A 20,774-nucleotide genomic window follows, 5' to 3' on the forward strand; every position below is an offset into this window, starting at 1 on the left:
AAAAGCAATATTTAAAATATGTCCCTACTTTTTAGCATATCATCTCTCTCACTCTCACTCACTCTCTCAGCATATTGACATACAGCCAATCCAGCAACCTTTTAAGTTTAAAACGCCAGATAACATCAAACAAGCCCCCCACCCCACAGCAGTGACTTGGACTTGTGGACATTCATCCATTTACCCACACACATGCTGTCCCTTTGACAAGACATACATACATCTAGACTCACAGTTCTCTATCTAATTCCCCCTAGTGCGATAACCCAGGCAGAGACACTCTCATCACCATACCTCTCAACCTTTTAGTGCAAGAAATCTGGACGAAGCCTAAAATAATTGGGGGGGGGGGGGGTAAAAGAGAAATTTGCCAGAACAGGATTTGTGTTAGCGTGTGTTTTCTGGAGGATATGAAGTCTGAAACTTTTTGTTGATGATCCTCTGTGATTAGCCAGAAAATCATGATTTATGAGGAACAGAGTAAAAATGAGACAAAAATCTGCTTGTTTAAGAAGTATCTCACACACACACACACACACACACACACACACACACACACACACACTTACCTACTCTCTGAAACAGGAACCCACTGATTAGTTCCTGTCGCTCATCTCTTAAAGAAACTCTGCTCACTCTTGGCTCACTGTCCCTCTGTTCCATTGATCATCCTCAACTTGTCCGACCGGGTCCAGTTACCAGGTGACATGACATGAAAATGCATGCAATGGCAGAAATGCACCAAAAGCAGGAAAGGGCCTTTTCTGTGGGCTACGCAAACAGAGAAAATGCCACCACAAAATGTTGTAATATTCCAGGCAAGCCACAAGACTCCTCGAGTTACAAATGAATGGACCACCACAAACTATCGACATGCACTGGTAATCGGAATCGGGATTCAGGAATACCACCTGTCCAGTCCAACACAGGTATGCAGCAGCCAGCAACAAGATAAGTAAGAAAGGGAAAAGGGAAAATCGATTGACTGCAGCTGTATTTATCAGGAATTAAGCAGCCCACCAAATACAGCTGCAGTCAATAATAAGGAAGTCTGATCAGGTCAGTGGTCAGGTCTGTCTGATGAAGGGTGATTGGTCTAGGGCTTTTAGTAAGCATTCTCTTTGGTTCTTTTGAATTAATTTTTTTTTTTAAGTTTTAGCTTCTGGTATTTAAGCACCAAGTTTGAGCGGGTTTCTGTTTATGCCTCACGCAGCACCTCACATTGCTGTGCAATTGTACACTAGCCAGACAGATAATTTTGAAAATTTTTCTCTAAGATGCATTAGTGTAGTCCTCATCTTTAGTACATTTCCAGTCTAAGAAGTATTGCTAGTGAGCTGTGACCTATTAAACCATCAGCTAAAACCCCGTGAGAAACACCCATCAACAGAGCACTTCCTAGATCAGTCTTAAAAGCTTTGTCCCTTTGTGATAACAGTTCTTCAAACCTAGCATTACAGTTGGATCATCCTTGTTTCTCCTGCCAGCCTTCTTGACTTGGATCTCCTGAGGCAGGGCAGCAACTGCCTCATGTTCAATGACAACCCTCTACTAATAACTCACTTTAGTGTAGTGTGTGAGAAATGCATCTACACCAAGAATCTTGAATCCCTGCTCTCTAGCACTGATACAGTAACGCTGAAGAGGTTGTCAGCTCACCCACCACTACTCATTCACATAGTACGCATCCAACACATAAATCAACATACGCAGAGGTTCTCTCAAAAAACTTACGAAACACCAGAAACCTCCAAAACACATGACTGCTATAACTAACACAGTTCCCACAGCACCCAAGACACATGGCAACAGTGTCTCACCTACCAAGCCCTTAAGACAGAACACTCGTAAAACAAATTTTTTTGTCATTGGAGACTCCATAGTGAGACGCACGGATGTCCCAATCGAAGATTAGATGAGGAGAACGTCATGGTCAGCTGCTTGTCGAGTGTCAGGATTTGTCAGATCGGTCGGCAGAAACTACCATTATACTGTGTCATAGGTCACGTTGGAATGAACAACCTGAGATGTACCTCACTAGGACTATATATATATATATATATATATATATATATATATATGGGTCTACTGTACAAGTTCGAAAATACACTTCTTCGAACTCACACACTAGATCATTGGTTACGCGAAAGTGCACTTAATCGAAAGTGCACTTTTGTGAAACCCGCTTCAGCGAACGGGCTACTATTGATGTTTAGTGCAGTAGTTATGGACCTTAGGGTTAGAGCACGGGTCATGTAAGGGGATAGCTAGTAGGGCTATCCCCTTACCATGACCCGCGCCCTAACCCTAAGGTCCGTGACTACCGCACCACAGTGGAGGATGGCCTGTCCTCCACTGTGGTGCTGTAGTTACAGACCTTAGGGTTAGAGCACGGGTCATGTAAGAGGATAGCTAGTAGGGCTATTCCCTTACCATGACCCGTGACCTAACCCTAAGATCCGTAACTACCGCACCACAGTGGAGGACATAGCACATTTTCCTGCTATCCTCCACTGTGGTGCGATCCGTTCGTAGAAGCTGAGTTCGTGAAAGTGCACTTTTGAGTAACTGAGTGGTCTACTGCTCTTTTTCGATGAAAAGCAGTAGACCTATATATATATATATATATATATATATATATATATATATATATATATATATATATAGATGTGTGTGTGTATATATATATATATATATATATATATATATATATATATATATATATATATATATATATATATATAGAGATATAGATATAGATATATAGATATATATAGATATACATATAGATATATATATAGAGATATAGATATATATATAGATATAGATATATAGATATATATAGAGATAGGGAGGTAGATATATAGATATAGATATATATAGAGATATAGATATATACATATATATATATATATAGAGATATAGATATATATATATATATATATATATATATATATATATATATATATATAGATATATATGTGTGTGTGTATATATATCTATATATATATATAGATATATATATAGGTATATAGATATAGATATATATATAGATATATAGATATAGATATATATATAGATATATAGATATAGATATATATAGATATATAGATATATATATAGATATATAGATATAGATATATATATAGATATATAGATATATATAGATATATAGATATAGATATATATGTAGATATGTATATATATATATATATATATATATATATATATATATATATAGATATATATATATATATATATATATATATAGATATATATATGTGTGTATATATATATATATAGATATATATATCTATATATATATATATATATATATATATATATATATATATTTATTAAATCGCCAAACAAAACAGTAGATGAAATAAAACCTGATGTTTTCAGCGTAAGTGTTAAACGCTCAAAAGGCAACACATGGAACACAGCCTAATAGCGTCTCAGCATTTCAGTTGCAGAACACCACCAAATAGCTCGTAATCAGCATAAAAATTATTGACATATTCCCTCTTAGTAACTGGATGCTCAAAACAATTGTCTGTACATATAAATCTACACATAGTGCATCTTCTAAGTGGAAAGGTTCCTCTCCTTTTTGAGGTGATATGTGGTTCGAAATTGTTGTCTTTGCATAGTATTTTCTTCACATTCTTTGCATTTCTGAAGCAAAACTTAGGTTCTTCTCCCACTATTCCTTTACATTCCTCATTGGACATTAATATCTTCCAATTCTTCCTTACCCCTTCTGTATCTGTTGTATGAGCGAGAACCATTTGATGGAATTTGATGGAAAGTTTCATGTACAGCTATGTGGTGTAGCTATGGGTACGCTATGCGCCAATAGCTATGCGAATATAGTATTGGCGCATTGGAAAGATAAAGTGGTGTATCAGGACAACCCCTGGAGGAATTGTTTAAAGGTATACCAAAGGTTTGTGGACGATATATATATATATTATGTGGGAAGGTGATGTTGTGGAACTTAATTTCCATACACACTTGGAAAATAGCACACATTTCCTAAAGTTTACTATGACCTACAGTGACACACAAATTTTCTGGATGTACGGATTGTGCAAAATGAGGAAGGAAATCTAGAGACTAGTCTCTTCTGAAAGGATTGTTGGAAGAACAATATTCTACCAAGGAACAGTATGCACCCGAGGTACACCTATAAAAATATCATGAGAGGACAATTTTTAAGAACTTCAAGTATACATTCGAATGATACAACCCTTGGGTTGGCAATGGATGACATGTCCGAACATCTTAAGGCAAGAGGTTACGGAGAAGAAATGCTCAGAATGAGACAGCAAATAAATATGGAAAGAGATGAGACAGGCAGACCATATTTAAGAGGGGAGCAAGAGAGTGTTGACCGAGGTAGAAATTGTCAGAGAGAATTGAAAATGGTTCTTACTCATACAACAGATACAGAAGGGGTCTGTGACATTGTAAGTAAGAATTGGAAGATATTAATGTCCAATGAGGAATGTAAAGAAATAGCTGGAGAAGAACCTAGGTTTTGCTTCAGAAATGCAAAGAATTTGAAGAAAATACTATGCAAAGACAACAATTTCGAACCACATATCACCTCAAAAAGGAGAGGAACCTTTCCACTTAGAAGATGCACTATGTGTAGATTTATATGTACAGACAATTGTTTTGAGCATCCAGTTACTAAGAGGAAATATGTCAGTAATTTCTATGCTGACTGTACAATGAAGAACATTGTGTATATGGCCACATGTTCATCATGTGATAATTTTTATGTCGGAAAAACAGTAAGACAGATGGAGAGGCTGTCCAAACATATTAGTGACATAAGGCTTAAAGATTATAAGAACCGTCTAGCTAAGCATATTAGAGACAATGAAGGGCATGGTTTCATGTTCAGAGTTTTGAGAATGGTGTATGCTTCAAAAAGGGGAGGAGATGTCAATAACAAACTTGTGCGAGAAGAGATGTTCTGGATTGGGAATTTGCGAGCACATCAGAAACCAGGGCTGAATACAGCCTTCCCTATGAAACCCGCCTTGAAAAGGTGGAGATTGAGGAGACACTTATGACACGCCCATTCTAGGATGGGTGGGTCTGCTTAATGCAACGCTTTTAAAAACAAAAGGATGTGGTACAAGTCATATGGATCTGAAGAAGGGTTGTTGAAGTGACCCGAAAGCGCTTATCCCTTGACATCTTACTAGTTTTACTAGTTTTTATTTTTTTGTATCCTGAATAAATGCGTGGTCTATTTTAAACAGTTTGTCTTGGACTATGTTTTGGAGGATTACGAGCTATTTGGTGGTGTTCTGCAACTGAAACGCTGAGACGCTATTAGGCTGTGTTCCATGTGTTGCCTTTTGAGCATTTAACACTTACGCTGAAAACATCAGGTTTTATTTCATCTGCTGTTTTGTTTGGCGTTTGTCTCATACGCTGAAAATATGTTGAAATTACCAGCTGGCCCTGGCCGTGTTTTATGTGCCGTTTGTTGGATTTTTTACATATATATGTATATGTATTGTATATATATTGTACATATATATATATAAATATATATGTATGTATGTATATGGATGCATGTGTATATGTGTAAAGTAGACTCCCTCTTATCCAGCCTCTCTTTAACCAGCCTCCTCTTTAACTGGCCGTCAGATTTCTGCCATAGCCCTAGCAAAAGACAACAGAGAAGAACAGCACTTCTTCCTCTAGGCTAAGTAATGACAGACGTTTGAGTTTTAGACTTTGTATTCTTTAGAAAAATACATACTAACACAAATCCAGTTAATCTAGCTGATTTATAACCTGTAAATGCTATTTTGTATGCTTTTTTTGATTAACCAGCTGTTCGGTTATCCAGGCTAAGGTCCAGTCCCAGTGAGACCGGATAAGAGGGATATATATATATATATATATATATATATATATATGGGTCTACTTTCATACACCGAACGTACGAATCACCGACACACACATCCCCGACCCCAAACAACCGACAACACACCACACCGACACCGCAACATACCGAACAACAAAACACCGACACAAAATACGCCAAATACACAAGCACACAACAACACATCCACTAACCTAAACCTAAACCCTAACCCTAACGTCCGACACTATCGCACACTTCACCTACCTGCACCCTAACCCTAACTCACTTACCCACCCCTAACCCAAGCACCGACACCATCGCACACTTCACCTACCTGCACCCTAACCCTAACTCACTTACCCACCCCTAACCCAAGCACCGACACCATCGCACACTTCACCTACCTGCACCCTAACCCTAACTCACTTACCCACCCCTAACCCAAGCACCGACACCATCGCACACTTCACCTACCTGCACCCTAACCCTAACTCACTTAACCCGTCCCAAAACTACAGTCCCTCACTATCACACACTTACCTAACCCGAACCCTACCTCCGACACAAACACACACTCACCTGTCCCACAGCCTAACCCGACATCCCACAATTTCGCACACTTACCTGACCGCTCCTAACTCCGTCACTGTCGCACACTTATCATTTCACGATCGCACATTTCCCTTGTCGGTCTTTCCGCTGTCGGCGAATCTCCCAGTCAGTAAACCTACCTGTCGGTCGTTTAGTCTCCTCTTCCCGCGTGTCGGCGAATCGTCGGTTCGGTCTCCCAAAGTAGACCCATATATATATATATATATATATATATATGGGTCTACTTCATACCATTGAAATTTCATTACGTTGAATTTCATAACATTGAGACCAAAACATCTAAATCCCAAAACACCAAAAACACAAAAGATTGAAAACTCAGAACATTGAAAGTGTGCTTCATAACACTGAAAACTACCATGCACATGTGAATAACTTCCCCTCCACCTACAAGAACAAGTAACTAAAAAACACACTTTCTACTGTGTTTCTGCAGAGGGGAAGCTCCCCCTGCACCCCCCATGTGGGGGCCCCCCCCCGTAAATTAAATATACTACCTCTAAGATCGAACTACAGTGGGAAAAAGTTAATTTCCTAACCTCACTGCATCACAATCACCATACACTGAGGATAGGAAATTAACTGTTTTCCACTGTAGTGCAATCTTGGAGTTGGTATATTTAATTTACAGCGGGTGTGGGGGTGCAGGGGGCTTGTCCCCCTGAAGAAACATAGTAGAAAGTGTGTTTGTTAGTTAGGTGTTGGTGTAGGTGGAGGGGATCTTATTTACTTGTGCAATGTAGTTTTCAATGTTATGAAGCACACTTTCAAAAACTCAACCGGCTGATCTTCTTCAAATGTTCTGGAGCTCTAAGTGTATATACAAACTATGGAATTCCCTTAAAATTCAACTTCAGAAAGTGGGCTACCAAAGTACAACACTGTCTTGGAAATTTATGATTTTGCATATTCCCCCGAAGGAACTTACCAGATCACAGAGTATAGTTCATATTAATATTTTCTTACTAATGAAGCTTTATATAGCTTCAAATTGGCTAGACCCAACTAAAACATCATGGCAAAACTTCAGAGTGTTGACGACAAAACATATACTAGCTCATAAACTACTTTTAAATTCACATAGTAAGGGTATCAATAATCCGAAAATTTGGGAACAGATATTTAATATTATATTAGCATAAAACTTTTGAATTGAAGGTAGTAATAATCATTGCTATATTTGGAGAGAAATGTCTAATCAAACTGTTCAATATTGGAAACTTACTAATTATTCCTATGTTTTTCTTATATTTTTAATGTCTTATATGGAAGCATTCTTGTAAATATTGTATATTGTTTGGTGTGATTGTTACAGTGTTAGTTAGTAGTTTGTATTTTATAATTGTGTATGAAAAGTATATAACAATAAAGATTTATTATGGAAAAAAAAAAGTTGAGTATGTTTGAAATCATTATTATACTCTTTTACCTTCCGAGCCCTTACATATTTATAAAAAAGTAACATTTTCTGTTAAAGTATTAACCAAATCACAAGTTTGGTAAATGCTGATTGACATCTAAACATTGAAAAAATATTTTTTGTTTTGTTCGATGTTTAATAGATTTGATTCTTACAGTTTGCAGTAAAGCGTCATACCCAAAAGCTTTACAGAGCACTTATACATTTGCAAACTGCAGAATTTCAAAAATACTGACTTTAAAACAAAAGTGTCTGTATATGTTTCCTTGAGAATAAGAGAAGTAAAAATTATTAAAAACGTAGGAAATTTTCCTTTACAAGTTAGGAGCATAGTCTGACATTTTGTAAGTATGTATCTCACTGTAATTCTTTGAAAACTTCCATGAGAATATGTCAAACCTTTGTAACAATACAGCTGTTAAAAAAAACTGAAAATAAAAGTAGCCCAAAACAACCAGTACACGAGGCATAGACACCTTAAAAATGGTCATTGAAGGGGATAATTACACAGTAGGAACACAAACACAGATGGGATCCGGATGGGTGAAATTGGCTGGCAAGTATTAATAAAGGTTTTCTGTACAAAAGTAATGATCCAGTTGATAATTCAGTGGGAACAGATTCCAGACATGGCTGAGACGAGATGTTTTTGCTAGTTGCCTAGTGTGGTGTGACAACGCATTTGCCAGAAAATGGACAGTTTGCTGAAGGCTTTTGTTGAAATACTCTCTGATATGATGTTGATGATTGCAAAATTCATTTTTTTTATCTAATTTAATTTTCTTATACAAACTGCATTGGATTTTTTGTTAGTAATCACATTTGGAAAAATGCCAGAACCACAGAGCTGTCTGATTTATCTTGCTCATTCGTAGCATGACTGAGCTTTTCATTTGCAGATCTTGTTGGTCCAGCTCCTGCTTCTGTACGCTGGACCTGCCTGATGATGGACCTCCATTACATACTATCAATTTATCTGAATCGCCGATACAGCCATCTAAAGAGTGTCCGAATATGTTCCAACCTGTTAGTAAAGAACCTGCTTACCAGTGACCTGTTGTTTGACCCAGGTGAGCATCATTGCAGTGCATTTATTTATTTGTACCTAGTAATTTTGAAATATGATTAAATAGTCTTAGTTTCTATCTGCAACATCATTACACAATGTCACATTTAGAATTAGTTGCATAATGTAACTAATCTCTCAGCTGCCCAGAATTTTGCAGAACATAACTAATTTTGCTTCATAATTTGCCCTGTCTTAAAATTTTTAATTTTCTGGTGAATAAACTAAGGAGTGCAATCAGTTGTTTTACTGTCTTGTGAAGTAAATTAAAGTAATATTTAAAAAATGTCCCTGATTTTTGACCCTTGTATTCCCATTATTTTTGGCTTTACTCAGAATTCTTGTGTGCAGAAGTTGTCAGGAATGGATATGATCACCAACTGCTTTTGAAATATCTACTTTCCCTTATCCTCTGAAGGCTTGCTTGACTTTTTTTCATTTGGTCATCTGCAAAGATAGGACTACCTGTGTAGTTTCTCTTATGATGAGTAGCAGTTGTGTGCACTGCAGGTTTTCTTTAATTTGTGTTTTATTGCATTGTGATGCTGTTGGCGCATTCCTTACTGTTAGCTGCATGCATTGTTGTTGAGTGCACCTCTTTTTAAAAGATGGAGCACCGCATAACATTCTGCATGTATCAGACTTATTCTGTTGTAATTCTCATTTCTTTTAATGTGGTACTGTGTGGGCCTGGTGAGGCTATCCATTAAGCATATAATGTGAATGTTGATATCCAAACTTTGAATTCTAGTTTAGGTGAGAGAAGAAGCATTGCAGTAGCATATTGCCATGGAGTCTTTGATGCTGTTTAGCTGTTGGTATCCAAACTTTGAATTCTAGTTTAGGTGAGAGAAGAAGCATTGCAGTAGCATATTGCCATGGAGTCTTTGATGCTGTTTAGCTGTTTTTGTCATCAGGTTGTTTTTCATCATGCTGTTCTAGATATTTTAATCTTTTTCAGATGGGTGGTAGTTTTGCTTCGCAAAGTATGTAGAAGAAATTGCAGAGCAGCCTCATGGTGAGATGGGTAAAGCCCTTACTTCTCCTCTGATGGCCAGTATCTGACTAACAGCATGGGAGCTGGAGGGGGTCATATGAGGAAGGAAGAACAGTCGATGTCTGCTCACCCGTTTTGGGGGAGGGAGGCAGCCAGCACTAAGAACCTAGTGAGCTCCATGCCGCAGGTGGTATACTGCTTGGTTAGGAGATTGCACATGCATGAAAGTGTGCATGCACCTCCTGTAGGCAGCAGTTATGGGGCTGCAAGGCTGCCACAGGGTGTTGTGGATGGGATACATTTCCCAGCACTTGCATGAAAGTGTGCATGCACCTCCTGTAGGCAGCAATTGTGCATCTGCAAGGCTGCCACAGGGTGTTGTGGATAGGATACATTTCCCAGCAGCAGTATGATGCTGCACTAGTGTTCTAGATCTTTTCTCTGGGCATGCACATGGTTGGGTTGAGCCCAGGGGAGGTTAAGGCTGGTCTAGTAGACCTGTTAAGCAAGGAGAGGAGCTGGTGGCAGTTGATGGTCAGCTGTAGGAAAGAAAAAAGTGCTGAGAAGAAATTGAACTTCTGCTGAGTTAAGGAAGAAATACAGTTTGCCCCTTAGCTGTTCATTTATGTTACTTTTGACTGGTTGTTAACTGTTTGCACCATGCTGATAATATATTTGATGAGGAATGGTATCTTATAGCAAGTGGGCTGATAGGATAGCTTTGTAGCTCAGGTATTAAGGTTTCTGCCAAACATTTAAAGAGTTTGGGGAATTTCTCCTTGACCTCCTGTTTGTGATGTGCACCACTATGTGTCATCCCCACGCTGGGCTAGTAGTCAAGGACCCTGAAATCTCGCCACTGACACTGGAGAGGGATGTGCACTTGGAATACAAATGGATACACTCAGTATTTCCAGATGCAGACTTCTCTGGATCAAGTACAGTTTCCCTTAAGAGCACACAGGGAACACACTCAGCTCAGGGTCTGGATATGTCTCTATATCTGTCTCCCTCCAGATCTCCAGTAAGACTCCCCACTGATACAGCTGTAGGCTTAATTCCTCAACCGAGTGTCCAAGCCAAGTCCTCCAGCACCCTGTCTGTAAACCCACTGCTTCATGTCCCTGCCCCAAGTAGCTGACACACACTCACACACACAGCTGGGAAAGGCTGGCACAGGTCTGCTAACTATGCTCCCATCTGCCCAGACTATAAGGTAGTTATCACTGCCACCAGACACTTCACAATAAGCTACTCCTAAGGACCTTAACAAAGGATGTCCAATTATACTGTGTAATATTAATACTAATACAAGCGATAGTAGTTCACCAAGATGGCTAGGCCTTCTGGAGTGGCCCACACAGTGTCACCAAATAAATACGAGTGCTTTCAAAGGTTAGATACTCTCTACAAGAACCAGCCACAATAAAAGTTTTAAATATATTTAATAATAAATAAAAGAACATGACAGCATTGAATATTTATTTACAGTAAACCACAGAATTCAAATCACAGAACATATTGAAATGAACATTGGACAGACTCGTACAAATAAAGAAAAACACTCTCTAAACTAAGCTTCACTATATTCCTTACTGAATCTAAGCAACTTTTCCTGTTCCCTAGTAACTTACTTGGGCAAGGCATGGTGAAATACATGAGCAGTCTTTCTAGTCAGCCTCCCAAACAGAATACTCTGTATGCTGAGATTACTCCCTGTAAAATATAATATCTAAGACCACTTGCAGAATGAGCTCATCTGTTCACCTGACTCTAGGTTCTGACAATATCTCCTTTTGAAGTTTGAGACGGTAATTGACCAGAGACGGCTGTAATACACATTCCAAATGTTTATGGTAGTGACTGGAGGCCTCCCCTCTTTTCACTGAGCTAATGAAAAAAGGCTCTGTCCCATACTCAGCATCTCCTGCCCTACTCAGCACTGAGGGGTGCCATTCTGTGATTTAACAGCTTATGTACACTTACCTTATTTTTCTTAAAATAAACTAGATATTTAGAGGACACTGGCACAGCAACAGTTATTAAAACATGTACATTTAATTCAGATACCGTAATACATGTACATTTCTCTTCATTTCAGCAGCGTGCACTGTTGATGCATTTTTAACACAGTTAACACAAGCAAAGCTCACAAATACATTTTCAGCACAAGCATCTGTACAGTTTGCTATACAAATGACATCATTTACAAAATTCCAGCTAGCTGTGCTGGCACAAGTCATACATCCACTACCATACTTCTCCATGGCATGGCTGGCAGTGCCTCCTATTGTCACATCTGTCACTGTTAAATGGTAGTAATAAAGTCAAAAGGAAAGTTCAGAAAATGACTGATGTTGGTGGGCGGTATTGTTTATTTGAAAGGAGAAATATTCTTTGCAAATAGATGAGACTACATGATGGCAGTAGTTTATAATGCTAATTAATATGGTAGAGACAGTAAAAGACAAGGTTGGAAAGCTGAAACAAAGTCTGACTAGGAGAGCTAAGCGAAGATGTAATAGTACTAATTTTATAGTGTGAATGGTATTGCATGGTGGCGAAGATGGACTGGAAGTGGTGAGAAAAGCTAGTATTTTGGAATGGAGATGACTGTAGTATGAATTTGGCTAGGATATTAGGAGGAAAGTTGGTAAGTTCTTTGGTTTGTTTAGCACTGTTAGAGGTTGTATGTCTGCTTGCTGCTAGTTAAATGCTTTTGTTTGTTTTTCCTGTCACATATGTGGTTTAGGTATGAGCTTCTCAGAGGCCAAGCATTCAGGTGTGCTTTTTCATGGAACAGCTCCTATGCCACGTGACATGACATTCCCAGTGCCAAAGGGAGAGAGCTGGCATGATCTTTATGACTATATTAGGTATGTTTTTTATTCTGTTTTGATTTCAGCCAGCAATATCATGTGTTGTTGTCCTGATTTAATGATCTCTCAGGCAACCTATATGTTTGTGTGTACTTTTAACAACTAGAGTATGTGGTACACTTTACAAATTGCTGCAGTTTTATGAACTGTAGCTGCATATATGACATTCAGAGTTGTAGTTAGGTTTTTTAAGTGGTGATCTAGGTGTAAAAGTGACACGTTCTTAATGTGCAGTACGTAGCATAACAAATAATGTAGCACATCAAATGTAGAGAAGCATGAAGTCTTCAGAGATTTGACTACATTTATATTGTATGGTTTGGCATATAGAGTGACACATTATGACACTAAATTTAGTTTCTTTTATTGAACTTGTTAGGGGCTGCAAAAGAAAAGATTAGAGTTGATAAGTCCGTGTTGTGTTGAAGTGCAAACTGGTCTACTAAGGGTGCACAATTGAAAGTTATGATTGCAGTTGCATGGAGTGTGTGTGTTAAGACCATTTCAAAACTCATTCCATGTGAGGTCACTGTAATGAATGCGCAAGATGTTCCACTCACTATTTTATTTTTATTGAAGCGATTACGTTCCATTGGCAACTTTCACTGCAAGAACCTGGAACATATTCTTCCTTGAAAATCTTTTTTTTTTTTTTGTTAATAATTTTTTTTTTTTAACACCTTTTTTTTAAAATATCACTTAAGACATAGACACGCATACATTAATAGAAAAGAAAACAATATGTAACAAAGTCTAGAAGATTTAGGATCTTCGTTTGGAAGTATTTGCATAGGTATTTTTATACCCCAAGCAGGCTCCAAAGAATTTTTCCTCGGTTAGATTGCAAATGTTGGAGGTGTGATTGGGAAAAAAGAGGATGTTATGTAGTCCTATCTCACCGTAATTCTTGCTGGATGGGGTTTGGAGCCGATCTTCTGTTCCGTCTTGGCTGATACTAAAGCTCGAGAGCTTTTACTGGCTCAAGGCTATTCCGTATCCCATGGTGCACCACAGCAATTCCCCAGATCTCATTTGCCGCGGAAGCTTCGAGGTTGTCTTCTTATTGGCTCATTGGCTAAGTGAAATTTTTCGATATTTTTTTACTATATTTCTTCACCTTTTTCTATTTAGCTAGTTTTTTCTTTATTATCTGAGTGATTGTCATGAGTGTTTGCTTCCCCTGTCCCCTTTTTCTCAAGGATTGTACGGCCCGTTTTAGTTAGAGGGCTGTAGTTGCCCATTTAAATTAAAGGGACTTTCCTCATTGTGTGCTAGTCCTTCACCTTCTTTATATATATAAAAAGTATATTTCTTCCCTTTATAGTTGTACTATTTTTTTTGTTGTATTGTTATTTCTTCTCAATAGAAATATGTCTAAGGATAAAGACAGAGAACGTAAAGAACACCACCCTTCTGGCTTTAAAAAAATTCGACAGATGTTCTCAAAAAATGTCATTGACTGACAGTCACACCAGTTTGTGTACTGTCTTGGAGAGGCTCATTTACAAGAACCCTGTACATTCTGTCATGTTTTCAGCACAAGGGTTCCTAATGAAAGGAAAAGGAAACTTCTAGATAGGGGCTTTATGACTAGTTCCTTCCAAAAACAGCTGGAACAAGGTCAAGACAGTTCCTAAAAGTCATAAAAGGAAATCTTCATCAGTTCCGGCTTCAGAACCATCAAAGAAATCAGATCGAAAGCGATGGAGCCGAAGAGTTCTGGCTCCGATTCTGCTTCTTCAGTATCGGTGAAGTCTGTTTCATCAATGCCGAGACAACGTTCTCTGTCGAGACGCTCATATTTTGGAACCAGTTTCACTAACCTTAAGATCTCCACCCGTTCCTCCAGGACACTTTCTGATGAGAATGTCAAGTGGGTTGTGAAGAGGCTGCTCTGTAACCAGGCGCTGGCAAAAATTTTAGCTCCTCCGGACCCAAAGGTTATGAAGCCATCCCATCTTCAGTCTACTGCTCCTCCTCCAACTGCTTCGCTCTCAGAGTCTAATGCTTCGGATTCTTTAGTGCTGGAACCTTCGGTTCTGAGAATTCTTCCTGCTTCCTTGGAACAGGTAACTCTATCCTAATCGGCTTAGTCTGAAGCCGAGGAGTCTGTCAGCAGACGGTCTCGGGTCGACTCCGAGAGGGATAGTCACCCTGGTTTTTCTTCGGAACCGACCTTCCCTCTCGGTGCTTTGGCTCGTGTGAGCTTGGCTCCCACGTCCCCTCCTGCTCAGAGTTGACCTTCCATTTCCTCTGAGTGGAGGTCTTCGGAGTAGGCTGGTAAGGCTTTCGAGGTGATAGAGAAAGCTTTGTCTAGTGCTAAAGCCCTGCTATTGGACCTGATGTCCCTCCAGCAGCCGGAAGCAACCTCTTCTCCCCCGCCTGCCCCTAAGCGTAGGAAACCGGAGCCCCAAGGAGCCCCCATTGGAGGTGTCCTCTCTTCCGAGACCTCCCCAGATTATCCCACTGGAGAGGTCCCTCGGAAGAGACTTTGTAAGAGAAAGCACATGGACTCCCCTGAGTCTGTCACTTCGGACACGGATTTGGTGGGTCAGAAGGTTCCCCAAGATTCCCCTCTGAGGATGTTTCCTTTGCAGGCATCCTTAGAGGAGTGATTGGAAGACCTCTAACCCTACTGAGGACAAATCAGTGTACCTTGAGGCTTTTGGTTCCTGACCTTCCACCTCCTGGGTGATACCGCCATATGACCAACTTTTAGGGGTCATATCCTGGAAAGCTTGGACCTCTCTGGACACAGTGGAGCCTGTCCAGAGGAGGCCAGACAAATTTATGACTGCTCCAGAAGACAAATATTTTCTAAGGGAGTACCTGTGGATGCTACGGTGGTAGCAGCGACCACGAAGGTGGAGTTGTCAGAGACATCCTCAGATATCCATCTTCCTAATAAAGAGTCTAGGATGATGGGTAAGTATGGAAAACGTACCTTTTCTTCAGCGGCATTTCCCTTATGATCGCTGAATTACCTGTCCATTTTACTAGGCTTCAAAGGGATCTCCTAAAGGAGTTGGGAGATACCCTTCAGGGTTCAGTAGCTTTGGGATCCGCTAACAAGGTATCTGTGCAGCTCTCCACCCTTACCTCCATTGGTAACCCCTCCATGAGGCTGATTTCCTATGCAGCTGACTGAGCGAGCAGGGCGGCCGCAGCAAGGGTCTCTCTTAGGAGACATTCCTGGATGCGTCTATGCAATTTTACGGAATCCTTCAAGTCTTCCTTTACCAATGTCCCCTTTGATGGTTCAACTCTCTTTGGACCTCAGGTAAGAGGCTTTGACCAGGTTCGAGCAGGAAGGGAAAACCTTATCTGCTGTCTGAGTCAGTTTCTCCCTTCCTTCTAGACCCTATCCCAAGGGTCAAACAGGAGGGAAAATGTGGTTCCGTAAATCCCAAAAAGGTTTCCCTCAAGTACAAGGTCAGCCCTCCCCTAGAGGCAGAGGCAGAGGGGGAGGTTATAATGGAAGACGCTGCACTCGTGGCAGAGGGGGGTCTGCAATACCAGGGTTTTAGAGATGCTTTCTCTGATCATCCCTTTCATCTCCCCTAAGGGGTTTCCCGACTCTCCGTCTCTGGAGGCAGTCGGGGTCATTGTCTCACTGTACCCAAGCGCCTGGCTACAAATTTCCCAAGATCAATGGGTACAGAATATAATTTCCAGAGGTTACCTGATACTTTTTACTTCTGACCCCCCCTACAAATCGGTCTTTACCAGATGTACCACCCAATCAAATAGACTGTGCAACATCGGAGGTCATCTCGTTGCTTCAAAAAAGAGTCATCCAAGAAGTCCCCACAGAGCAAATAGGATCCGGAACTTACTCACGATTCTTTTTAGTTCCAGAAATGACCGGGGACTGGAGATCAATTATAGATTTCAGCAAGCTAAACAAGTCTGTAAAAAAATCGAAGTTCCATATGATCACTCTGCAGTCAATTTTTCTGTTTATCGGAAAACACAATTGGATGTGCTCCATAGATCTTAAGGACTTGTACTACCATATCAAAATGGATAGGCACTCCGCTCCAGAAGACATCTACGCTTTCAGCTGCGAGCCAGTCATTTTCAATTTCGAACACTGCACTTTGGCCTCACTACAACCCCCAGAGTGTTCAAATGTATGGTGGTGGTCACGGCTCACCTGAGACGTCAAGGATTCCAGGTGTTTCCATACTTGGACGACTGGCTCCTCATTGCTACCACCAAGCACCAACTAATCTGAGCCAGGAACGAGACTCTATCCTTGTGTGCCAGATTAGGAATTACAGTAAATCGAAAAAAAATCCACCTTATCTCCATTGCAGCACATTGTCTTCTTAGGCTTAGACATAGACTCAACCAACATGACAGCAAAACTGACACCAGAAAGGATAGAATCGTTGCACAACCAAGTCAGACTCTTGCTGACCAAAGACAAAGTACAAGCCAGGATAGTTAAAGTCCTAGGGACTATGGCATCCACCATTCTTTTAGTTCCTTTAGCCCGTCAGCACATGAAAGTACTTTAGTGGGTACTATTTGCCCAGTGGTCAATGCAGGATCTACCCTTGTCCCACCAAATACTCATTACGAATTCTTGCAAAAAGGATCTAACATGGTGGTTACATACAGATCAGCTTTATCTAGGTCGTCCCCTTCTCCCTCGGCAACATGCAGTCTTGACCACGGACGCTTCCCAGATAGGGGGTGGCATTATCTGGGAATGACAGTCCAAGGTATCTGGGAATGACAGTCCAAGGTATCTGGCAGGGTCACGAGAACCACTTGCACATAAATGTTCTGGAGATGAGAGCAGTGCTATACGCATTGCATGCACTTCACAGTTCTCTTCCCACCAGGACAATTGCGATTCAATCAAACAACATATCTGTAGTGTGGTACATAAACAAGGGGGAACCAAGTCTTGCCCACTTTGTCGAGAGGCACAAAGAGTATGGAAATGGGCGATGGACACTCAATGCTTTCTGGTAGCAACGCACATTCCCGGGAAGTCCAATGTGATAGCAAACAAACTGAGTCGAGCAATTCTGATACCTCATGAGTGGTCCCTGAAAACAGAAGTTGCAGAAGAGATTTTCTGCAAATGGGGCCACCCTTGCTGCGACCTATTCAACAAATAATTGTGAACAACAAAAACATTTGAAGAAACGAACCACCACTATCCAGTGATATCACTGCTCCAATTGCGTTAAAAAATGCATTTATTCAATACTCCAGTTTTAAATAAACAGCCACAAAGACAATTCGGACTTCAATAAGAACCAGTTCATATAATACAAGCTAATATAGCAGCTAATAACACCAATGCTGTAAACTCGTAGCGCCTCGGCCAAATAGCCTTTACAGAGTAGCTAAAATATTCCTAATACACATCTTTATATAATGAACATTAATTAACCAATTACATACTTTTCTAAACAATCTTATCAGTTACATTCATTAATACAACTGCTAAATAAGTACTGTTTCTATTTAATACATTCAAACATATCTACTCTAAACATAACTTTTCCAGTTGCATTCCCGAATAAGTCCTATGGGTTGCAATATATTATATTTAAGCATTATAGTAGATTCCTTCTTCCTTAAAAGATGCTTCATCCTATTTTCACTGATATATTTTTCACTGATATATTTAGCATTAATTTGTTCTAAAATGGTAACTTTGAATTTTAAAGGGGTCCCTCCATGTTTTTTATTACTATGTTCTACCAACGGACTAAATATTTTATGATTTTTCATATCTCTAACGTGCTGTTTTATTCTCTCTTAAACTTCTTTTAGCTTCTCCTATATAAAATTGATTACATTCACATTTAATAGCATAAATCACCCCCACACGTTTACAGGTAAAACAACCTTTCGTTTCAAAATTAATTCCATTTATTTCCTCAAAACTATTAGTAATATACTGACAAACAGAACACTTTCCACATATTTGTGTTCCTATATTTACAATAAAATTCCCTATATTTTCTTTTGTTTTTTTGTAAACACTATGCACTAAGAAATCTTTAAGATTTCTACCTTTTTGATAGGAAAACCTATGCTGTGCATTCATAAGTGAAGGTACTTCCTTTTTCACAGTGTTCCACAAACCTTTAATAAGTTTTTGTAGTATGTCCGAAAAAAGTGTATTTGAACACGAGCTATTGTTCGTTCTGCATCCTAAGTTTTATTATCATTACTCCACCAATTATGGTTATATTTTATTTCACCATTTCTTAACCTGTGTCCAAACACTTTATTATAACATTCTTTAACTGTTAGTTCAGTATACTCTCTTTCTATAAATATGTTACTTGTTTCTGATGCCTGAACTTTTGCATCTTCTAAATCACTGCACAATCTTTTAATTCTTAACATTTCTCCATATGGTAATGATTCGATTGTATGTGCAGGATGACAACTATTGCCATAGAACACATGTTGTTGTTGTGTCTTTAGGCTTTTCCCCGGATAGGGGTCGCCACAGCAGAACTCTGGTCCGCTAATGATTGGCAGTAGATTTTTACATGCCGAGTTGCCGGCCCTGAAGCACAACCTTCAATGAAGGTATGCCCATTCACGCATGTCTCCACACAGAAGAAGCTCTAGCTGCGAATTGAACAGGACAACGTCTTACTGTGAGGCGACAATGCTACCGCAGCACCACCACCGCAGTTATTGCCATAGAACACATAAATAGGTTTATCAAATTTTCTATATATGCGTGTTCTTATTTGCCCATTTATCATCCCTTCTAATGTTAAATCCAAGTAATTCACTTTATTACCTTCTTGTAGACCATCATATTTAATTAGGAATCTACTATTATTTAAATACTCAAAAATATTAACTTGATCTTTTCCACCTTTACAAATGAATATCAAATCATCTGTATAACGAAAATAGTTCACAACATATTTTTTATAAAATGAACTCCTATAAATAACTGTATTCAGCCAGGCCCATAAAAAGATTTGTATACATGGGGCAAATGCTGCCCCCATTGCCTTCCCTTGTAACTGCTGATAGAGTTTGTCATTAAATTCAAAAATGTTATTAGACAAGCAGAAATGCATTAATTCATTAATATATTGGGTTTTGGGGCTGTCCCCCATGAAGCAAATAAGTGCTTCCATACCCAAATGATGTTGTATACTAGTATATAGACTAGCAACATCTATTGCCAAAAAATACATATCTGATTTCCAGCATATCTCCTTCAATTTATCCAACAAATCAAAAGAATCTTTGATATATGCTGGCAATTTAACCACTGCATTAGCTAAACATTTATGTAATAAACAGCCCACATTATATGTAAAGGAACCAATAACAGAAACCATAGGTCATCCTGGAGGATGTGTTGCATTCTTGTGTATTTTAGGAACACAATAAAATTCAGCAATCACACTATCTTTGCTGCTAAATTTGTCATTAACATCTTTTTTAGAAAAATAACTTAAACGTATTCCTTTATGTAGTAATCGTTCATAATCATTAATTGCCTTTAAATATCTTGCTTTAGACACTTGGCAATATATATTAATATTGTTTAAATGGTCCATACACATCCTATAATAATCTTGATTGTCCATGACGACTAATTTACCCCCCTTGTCTGAGGTTTTGAAAACCAAATTCACATTTTCCCTTAACTGCTTCAAACGTAACCATTCCTGCTTAGTCATATTATACATGCTAGCTTTTTTATTAAATTCAGTCAATTCCTTATCTAACATGAAATTAACAGCTGTATTAAATCGTAAAATACTTTCATTTTTACAAGGCAGCACAAACTTGCTATTAACTTTAATACAAGACATATCACGAGTCGTCTCTGAAAACAGAAGTTTCAGAAGAGATTTTCTGCAAATGGGGCCACCCTTGCTGCGACCTATTCA

At 39.1% G+C, this 20,774-nt stretch overlaps 1 protein-coding gene across 1 annotated transcript in view; it reads left to right on the plus strand.

Moving 5' to 3' along the window:
- WDR90 (WD repeat domain 90) overlaps window positions 1-20,774 on the plus strand; it is a 1,773,335-nt gene that overhangs the window by 198,029 nt on the left and 1,554,532 nt on the right. The window contains exons 5-6 of the mRNA XM_044079383.1: window positions 8,828-8,998; window positions 12,744-12,867. Of these exons, the coding sequence (XP_043935318.1) occupies window positions 8,828-8,998; window positions 12,744-12,867 (295 nt within the window). The remainder of the gene's footprint in view (window positions 1-8,827; window positions 8,999-12,743; window positions 12,868-20,774) is intronic.

The sequence above is a fragment of the Protopterus annectens genome, chromosome 8.part0, assembly GCF_019279795.1.
Source record: "Protopterus annectens isolate FY-2018-M chromosome 8.part0, PAN1.0, whole genome shotgun sequence".
Lineage (NCBI taxonomy): Eukaryota > Metazoa > Chordata > Ceratodontiformes > Protopteridae > Protopterus > Protopterus annectens.